Source organism: Morus notabilis, unplaced genomic scaffold, assembly GCF_000414095.1.
Source record: "Morus notabilis unplaced genomic scaffold, ASM41409v2 Scaffold2182, whole genome shotgun sequence".
Lineage (NCBI taxonomy): Eukaryota > Viridiplantae > Streptophyta > Magnoliopsida > Rosales > Moraceae > Morus > Morus notabilis.
In genome coordinates, this window is record NW_010364651.1 from 171426 (window position 1) to 180625 (window position 9200).

General features: G+C 35.2%; 2 protein-coding genes across 5 annotated transcripts in view; both read right to left on the bottom strand.

Annotated features, from left to right (window-relative positions):
* Positions 1 to 1295, bottom strand: part of LOC112093246 — a 7300-nt gene extending 6005 nt beyond the window's left edge. For 3 of the 4 annotated variants that reach the window (XM_024171313.1, XM_024171314.1, XM_024171312.1), the window contains exon 1: positions 582 to 1295. The gene's annotated coding sequence lies outside the window, so the exon portion shown is untranslated. The remainder of the gene's footprint in view (positions 1 to 581) is intronic. The other variant, XM_024171315.1, reaches the window with a different exon arrangement.
* Positions 1296 to 2493: 1198 nt separating this feature from the next.
* LOC21390335 (uncharacterized protein slr0889) lies at positions 2494 to 8760 on the bottom strand. Its single transcript, XM_024171310.1, has 12 exons — positions 8478 to 8760; positions 8198 to 8326; positions 7482 to 7676; positions 7358 to 7405; positions 7147 to 7275; positions 6937 to 7061; positions 5983 to 6093; positions 5396 to 5504; positions 5122 to 5240; positions 4302 to 4455; positions 3539 to 3683; positions 2494 to 2816 (listed from the first exon to the last, which is right to left on the bottom strand). Exons 1-12 carry the CDS (start codon positions 8598 to 8600, stop codon positions 2734 to 2736), a joined length of 1470 nt encoding a protein of 489 aa, XP_024027078.1. The 5' UTR covers positions 8601 to 8760; the 3' UTR covers positions 2494 to 2733.
* Positions 8761 to 9200: the final 440 nt, after the last annotated feature.

Genomic DNA, 9200 nt, shown 5'->3' on the forward strand with positions numbered 1-9200 from the left:
TTTTTTTTTTTTTTTTTTTGCTTGCACTTTTTAGATTTAATCTGCTATTGATTCGATCGATCATCAAATTCAATTGTCTTTAGAATTTATTTGAATCTATTATCAAATGGTTATGATCTAACAATGAAGATTATATGACCGTCAACAGTCAACTAACAGATTTGTTAATTATAACAGTTACAACCTTTCATAAAAATCGTGTTCAGGGGATGCATGCTCAACTCAGAAAAAGGAACAAATTCTGATGCTCTGCTTGGACAGCCAAAAACGACAGATCTCATATGTAACGACATACTAGTTGGGGCGATCGTTTGGCACACAAAACTTGAGTTTAGGGTCGTTTGGCTGTTCTTATGTTCTGTAAACAATGGCAAAAAATCTGTCTTTTTTGCCATTGTTTTGCTTATTGTGCTCTAGTTTTTCTAAGCTATTTTGGGTTGTTGTGAATCGGCAGCATCATTAGCCGCACATCCTAATCACCGCAAATAATGGTGGAATCAACATTAATGCAAAGCATTGCATTGCACACACACAGACCAGTTTTCGTGATAATGTAAAAAAATCAAGGGGGGACATTTTACCGTGTTTGAGCCGACAGAGGAGTGCTGATGCTCTGCTTCGATAACCCCCAACCGTGAGTCCGACGGTTCTGGCAGCCAAGTTCGCCGACGGTAACGAAGACGGGAAGACCGGTACCGGAGACAACTCCTACGCACTCGGAAACGACGTTGCACACTACATCGACTCAACAATACTGCCAGTGGACTGTAGGACTTCACGCTCGGCGGACCAATTTTGTCCGATTTGAAAATTGAAGAAGATGGAAAATAGGGTTTCGTGTTGGGCGCACAATCAGGAAATGGGTGAGTATTGAGGGATTTATGGGGGCACGAGGAAGGAGGAACTCACGCGGCCATCGATTTGCACAAACCCACTGGATCAAAATAGCATCGCAGACTGCACGCGGCCTTGGGGTTCACGGAGGCGCAACTGTAGCAGATGGGAGATGAGGGAAGCGAAGGGCGAGAACCGGAGAGGGGCCCTTTCTCGTGAGCCAAGCAGCAAACCTTGGAAACGACAATGAATGGCAAGCAACGGTAACAAGGCATGTGAAAAGCAGGTATGCGCAGAGAATCTGCACTGTAGAAGACAGACTCGAGTTAAAGGAATATCAGGGGGTAGTTGATGTTTTATTACTCGAGTTCAAACTCGAGTTTTGAGTCTGAGTTTGAATTACCGAACGTGATATTAGGCTCAAAATTCAATCTGAATTAGGCTAACTCGAGTTTTGTGTGCCAAACGAACGCACCCAAAATAGTCTCCATCCGCCTAAATTTTTATTACTTATTTTTAATTAATATTATTTTTATTCAATTATATTAGTCAAAATGATATTAATTAAGAATAAGATATTAAAATTTAGACCTATAGCATATTTTGAAACAATTTTTAAGTAAACAACATATTTTTAGACTATTTAATTGAATAAGATATTAACGTATAAATATTTATTTATCTCACGTGAATACAATATTTATTAATAAATACAATATTTACCCTAAGTAACTGGATAAATAAATATTTAACAAGAAATATGCTGTTTACTCTAATCATATTAAAAATATGTTATGCTACTTACTTAAAATTGTTTAATAAATATGTTATTTTACTATAATTATGCGTTGTTTGGTTTTTCCATAATATCTCTCATTTCATTTCTATTACTGCCTAGAGTTTATTACACATACATCCATGAGATTGGGTGGAGTATAGAATGTCCTCAAATTATGATAATTGCAGAGATTTCCACAAAATGATCAGTAATGCTTACATTTTTATTTTCAAGTCATGTATTAAGTATTCTATGCGGAAAAAAAAAGCCTATATCAATATGACACAATGTGGCTTGCGTAATTGTATTGTTTAAAGATTATATTTAAATATGTTTGTGCAAGCTTTAGGGTTCATTTGATACGAAAATTCAAACCATGGTGATTCTAATTATGGTTCTAGAATTATAACTATGATTTATGATTTTAGATTCAAATCATGATTCTGAAACCATGATTCAGAATCAGGAGTTTGAATCACCTTGAATCAAGAGGGGAGTGGTTTTAGAATCATGATTTGTACTAGTTTAAAACATCACATCAAATTTCAAATCATGATTCAAAATCATCCAAACCAAACATTGATTCTGAATCATAATTCAGAATCAATGAAAAAAAAACACTGATTCTGAATCAGAATCAAGAATTATGATTTTAGATCCACCTATCAAACGCACTCTTAAGGACTATAACATGCATCATAATTTCACTCGGAACTCTCATCCCATTTTTCAGATCAAGTCAAAACTATTTTGTTTGTGGTACCCAATAACAAATGTCATTCATGAATTGAATTTTGCTTCTCTTGTACATATGATCAGATGACTAGCAAAAGATGACACAATGTGGCTTGCGTAATTGTATTGTATATGAATCATCCCTGCATAATTTTATTTAAAGATTATATTTAAATATGTCTGTGCGAGCTTTAAGGATTATAACATGCATCACAATTTCACTCATAACTCCCATCCCATTGTTAAGACCAAGTCAAACTATTTTGTTTGTGGTACCCAATAACAAATGTCATTCAAATGAATTGAATTTTGCTTGTCTTGTACATATGATCAGATGACTAGTAAAAGATTTAACAAATTAACAAAATTTTTCCTAATAAAGACTACTATTTGTCATCCAAGTCGATCAGTTTCTCCAAAGGTCGTCTGATCAAACCACGTCGACGCACTCTCGGCTTGATACCTTGCCCTGAAATATTATCAGAGAATCAACATGTTTAAGTATAAGGAAAACAGTAAACAAAATTTCAAAAAAGAAAAGATGAGACCAATTACTTTCTTGGAGTGGATCATATAGTATGGGAAAAAGAGATATTTCCGATGTCAAAAAACAATCTCACATAACGAGTTTTTAGCATTACAATGTCCAAATGCTGTAATGTTCCTTAGTTATAGGGTTAAACTCATTTTTAGTCCTCAAACTATAGGCCAAATTTTACCGTTAGACTTTTAAAACATCTTAGAACGAATTCATAATCTACTAAATTGCGAATCAGTTCTTAGGCCCATCCGATAATTAAAAATTTCAACGGAAAAAAGGCATACTTCATTCTTAATAGTTGCGCCCTAAGATGTAAATTTAACTCTCACTAAATGGCATATGAGGAGCGCCCTACGATGTAAATTTAACTCTCACTAAATTGCATATGGTCCTCGTATGCCTTTTCTTTTGTTGAGATTATAACAGTTGCATGGTCGGAAATACTAATTTAAGACGATTTTATAGATCGAGGACCTGTTGTTGAGATTATAACAGTTGCATGGTCTACTAATTTATGACAATTTCATAGATTGAGGGCCTGTTCTGAGACGTTTTTAAAGTCACAGACCAAAATGGGATTTGAAATATGGTTCGAGCCTTTGAGGTCTAAAAATGAGATTAACTTAGTTCTATGAGTTTGAAAGGGTTACCTTTTAATCTCCCAGCTTGATATAAAGCTTCTTCCGCAAGCGGTTTCCATTGTTCAGCGCATGAGTAGTTGATTCCCAGACCAACGCTAAGTCCTCTCAATAGATGTACAGTCCGCAAAACAGAAAACAGCTCCTCTGGAAAAGCCTAGACAAAGCCAGAGATAAATAAAAGAATTTACATTGTAGTCAAATTTGGCGTGAAACTTATTTATTTGGAATATCTTTCCAACTCCAATCCTGCTTAACTTATTGTTTATGTCTCATGATACAGATTAAGAGAAAAAAATTACCTAAAAAGGACCATGAGAACAACATCTTTTGATAGTAACAAACGTTTCTATACATTCTTTACACCCTATTATTTTGAATTAAATATAGGAAAAAACAAAAGAGTGAGAACATGCACGGCCGTCAAACGCGACACCTAACACTTGAACACCTACTCCTCAAAATCCTCAAAATTTAAGTTATGCGTTTACGTAATTTTTGGTATTCCTTATAGAGACACTTCTAAGACTACTTGTATTCCTATTTTTTCAAGTACATAGAAAATCTCTTCTTCATTCTGTACGGAAGAATTTTTTTTTTTTTCCGGCATCCCCAGGGACCAAAACAGATTCATTCACTAGAAGATGTAAATAGATTATGACAGAAGAATAACAACGTATAACCTAGTTAATAAAGTTAATTGTCACATAAAGTTTGCTCGGGAATACTCCAGAATGAGCGAGTAAAATGAGACTTTAGGGTGTACGAAACCTACCACAACACCAACTTTTTTTATTGAAGAATCCTCCGAGAACGGTTGCAGCATCGTTACTCCAGGGGGTAATTTTGTGTCGAACATTGTTTGTGCCAACTTAAACAGTTCCTCCTGCTCATTTTTACAGTTTGCCAACGTTTTTATGCCAAGCTCCCTATACGATAAGTTGAAATAATGACATCTCAGTCTCAACAAATCACGGGGCATCCACAAAAACCAAGCAGGAAAATGATACTATAAACTGAAAATATAGTAACCTTGTCTAGTAGTTATAAAATACAATTAAATGGTTAATGAATTCCCATTTACTTGAGAGAGAACATATCAAATCTCCTATTTTCATTTCCTTATTCCGCCTCTATCTTTACAAGTGTCACTTTCTTCTGTCGGTTCCCTAGGCCATACGGCCCATCCTTGTAATCTCTTTGATAAAACTGAACTAATAGAACTCAGGAAATTCAAGAAAACTGAAAACAAAGAACAAAGAATTTTTTTATTGCTGTAGCTTTGTTGAATACAAGTAAAGAACTGACTTCGAGGGTCTGCAGCCTCCCCTGCTTGGAACGATCTCCAAGACTTTTCCCACTACTGATTCTAACTTCTTTTTCCCTAAAACAACCCACTGATCAGATTCCCCACATTAACATCTAAACCCCTTATTTATACTACTAACCTACTCTAACAAACTGCTAATCCAATTCTAACAAACTACTAACTTCTCTAATCAACTAACAAGTTCCTATCACTCTTCTTGGGGGAAATAATGGCTAATTCACAAGAAACACTTGAACTGACTTTCGTTTTCAAAGGACTTTATTACCTGTAGCTCTCTGATGCTTTTACAGGGTCATTATCCGCAATGGCAAGAACAAGATTAGCATAACCAAGCCTCAATTCATTTGGTAGATCCTTAACTTGCCCGTAGTCTAGCAACGCAACCTGATTTGGCAAAGTTGGCGAGAATTAAGCTTTTCAGTTTAGTTATCTTTAGAATCTTCAAGATGCTTTTTCTCAATAATGTGACCTCTATTAATAAATTCTAGAAAAAGATAAGAACAAAATATCACAAATAAAGTATATAGCCTTTCACTTGCCTCTGAACCTTTACAGATCAAGATATTTCCTGGATGAGGATCTGCATGGAAGAAACCATTCTTCAGAATCATTTGTCCATATGCCAGTGTTAAACTCTTAAGAATTTTCCTGCACTTCCAGGAAAATGGTTTCCTGCTGTGAATACCCGATACAAAACTAGTAGAAATACAGTATGAAATAAAATTTTCATTTAATCCGTTCCTTAATAAAATGCTTAGTGAAACATTGTTATGTTAAATGATGCCATATTGCTCTATAAAAAGTCTTATCAGCCAGAGAAAGAGGTTGGGGGAAAAAAGGTACGGATTCAAGAATGAGGCCCTTTCAGATGAAAATTCGACATTCAAATGCAGCACCTATTAAGAAAACAACTTAAGAATGAGAAGAACTGCACAAAAGAAATCAGCTAGGCGGGAGAAAGAGAGAAAGATGGATTCCTCACTAGCTGGCTCCAAGTTTTAGAAGGGATGAAATAGATCTATAGCAAGTAAATAGTGTCTTGCGGGCACATATGGAAAAGCAATATTAAACAAAATGAAAAAAAAAAAAAAAAGATTCCAACTCTGTAGCAAGTTCAAAGCCTTACTGCTTCGCTGCTGCCGCCACTTTACCACTAGGATTGATGCCTCTTTTTGCTATTTCATCACCAAGATTCAGGATTGGGATTCCAACTATATATTCCATGACTAAGACCCTCCTAATAAAGGCCAAAAAAAAAAAAAAAAACAGAGAGAAAATCACTGAAATGTTCATCAAACTAACTTAGAGCACCGCTGCACCGGCAATGAACTGCAAGAGGACAGACAAAACAAAACAAAAATCCAAGGGAAAAAAATAAGAACAGCTTATCAGTTGCACGACTTGCTGAATTAGCCAAGTCACTTCATTGCCCAAAATCAAAGCACTGTTCAGTCAATGGTGAAAGTGGAAACTGGCATAAATTATGACACTGGCGTTTATTAAAACTGAGTAATATGAACTAAAAATAGGTAGATTTGCTTGCTGTATGTCAGAAATAAGTAACCACAAACATGTTTGGAACCACAGAGAAAATTTTAGTTTGAAAATAGACAAAACATTTCGAAATGTGGTATATGTTGGCCATAGTGAATGAAAAATATGTGACCTACGCTTGCTAGCATTTTTGCCATGTTCCTAAACATTTAACATGTTTAAGCATTGACATCTTATCAAAATAACTAACTTTCACATTGAATCATGCAGTCAGCGGAAACCTGTAAATAATTTAGACAAGCGTTAACAAAATGGGCAAAAAATTAACTCACTTAATGAGAGAAGTTCATAAAGAAAAACACCAGTTGGATACAAGTTGAATACTGGTTTGTCATTCTATGCTGAAATAGTCTCTAATTTTCATGAAGAGAATATGCATTCCATCAAAGACGACTATACACAAATTTCTTAGAAACACAACCATGCATATATATAGATATAACATACATATAACTTGGTATGTTTCTTATTCTAATCCGCATTTGCAATTTCTGACCATATTACATTGGGGTGAAGCATTACAAACCTAGTGACCAAATCCCGCACCACTCGTGGCACCAAAACGGGAGTCTTTTTGTTATTCTCATACAGAAAACGTCGAAGTTTTTCCATAGCATTAGCCTCCCTCATGAAGTCGAATTCGTATCCAATCTTAAATAGCATAAATACAGGGAAATTATAATCCAATACACTCATATCTTGTATCCAAAAAAATGCCGTCAGAACAATGTGAAACCTGTTTCTCCATTTCCTTGGTCACAGAGTAGAGATCAAATTTGATATCTGTCTTTTGCATATATAAAGCAAAAGCTTGTAAGTTATGGATATCAGTCATCATCAGATCTTGAATTCCAGGATGTTGCACCTATTATAGACATATTGTGGACCACAAGAAGTCAGAATTTTGCAGAAATTAAGAGCCCACAGTGCGATTCAATTTTTCTCACCTTGACAACAACATCACTCTTATCGCCTTTTAATCTTGCTCGGTGAACCTAATTGAAGCAGAAGATATATAATCAGCGGAAATATCCTGAAAAACACAGTCTATTCTAATATTCCCACAAATACCTGTGCAATTGAGGCAGAACCAAGAGGATACTCGTCGATACTTTCAAACATTTCCCAAATACTTTGGCCAAACTCCTTCTCCAGCACACGTTGGACCGCATCAAATGGGGTTGCAGGAGCTTGGTCACACAGTGTGACCAGCCTCCTCACCCAAGCAGCAGGGGCCAAGTCTGGCTTCCCAACAATTTGTGCAACCTAAATGAAATCCCATCCAAGCCATGTCGACATTAAGCACAAAAAGTATAAAATATGAAGCTAAAAACCATTCTCCAACACCCATAAATTCTACAACTCGCCCAAATCACAAACAGAAAGGAATAAAAAGGGAATGAAAACAGGATAGGTAGTCAATAAAGCATGATCCTTTAAGAAATAAGAATAACAACAATTAAGTTTACAAGAAATTCGAAGTTTGACACATTTACCCCCACATTGATAAACTAAGAAGAAGCATCGGAAAGGCTATATATAACAAGAAAAGAAAAAAAAAACAATTTGCAACAAAATGCTGAAAAGCCCCTAAATTATAAATTTTGTGGAAGTTGGCACATTTTACCCATCATGGATAAACTAAGCAGAAGCATTAGAAAAGTATATTCAAGGTTTTAAAAAATAGTCAATCAGAAACAAAATAAAGCAAATTCAAGCAAATGGACCAGAACCCATATAACAGAATTCACAAATCCCCTAGTTGGAAATTGAAATTGAGGAAGTACTTTGAGGAAGAAACCGCCGAGGTCAGCGCACATGGCGTATATCTTATCAGCCGCGAGCTGATGCTGCCTTTCCCACATTTCCTCTTGCTTCTGCACATCCTTCACAATACTCACCCGGAGCTGAAACACCTGCACAGAACAAAACAAACCCATCAAACAAATCACATAAACAAAACAAACCCAATACTCCAATGCATAAAAACATCACAATTTGCATGCATATACACATTGATACATATATATATATATATAGAGAGAGAGAGAGAGAGAGAATATTAACCTTGTACCCAGTATAGATATCAGTAGCTCGGACCCAGAACTGGAAGGAGCGTTGCCAAGGTCTGAAGTGAGTGGTGAACTTTTCTTGGAAATCCTTGAGATCGAGAATGGGCAGAGGAAGCATTGGCGCTTCTTCTTCTTCTTCTTCTCCTTCTTCTCCTTCTTCTCCTTCTTCTTATTAATATTTTTTTATAGCTTTTGATCCTTTTTAATCTTATGATGAAACATGTATGTTTGAGAAGAGAAAGCAGTGAAAAGGAAGAGGAAAGAGAAGAATTGTGGTTGGAAACAATCGAAAGAGTGAGAGAGAGAGTATAAGCAGTGAAGGAACGAATGAATGAATGAATGGGATGAAAGTGAGAGCTCCTCTCCTCCATATGGCGAATGGGATGGCCTAAACGCGTGGCGTGCAAGGCTTCTTGTAAACAAAAGGTTCTAAACTAAAGTGCCTAAAAACCTTGTCATGAGAAACCTCGACCAAAGTACTTGAGTCTTGAGTTTCTCTTTTCTTAATAATAATAATAATAAAAATAATAAAAATAATAATAAAAATAATAATAATAATAATGAATAATAATCATAAAAGTAATAATAATAATAGTAATAATAATAATAATAATAGTAATAATAATAGTAATAATAGTAATAATAATAATAATAATAATAATAATAATAATAATAAAATCATTTTATTATTATGTCCTTGTTATTTTAGTATATTTGA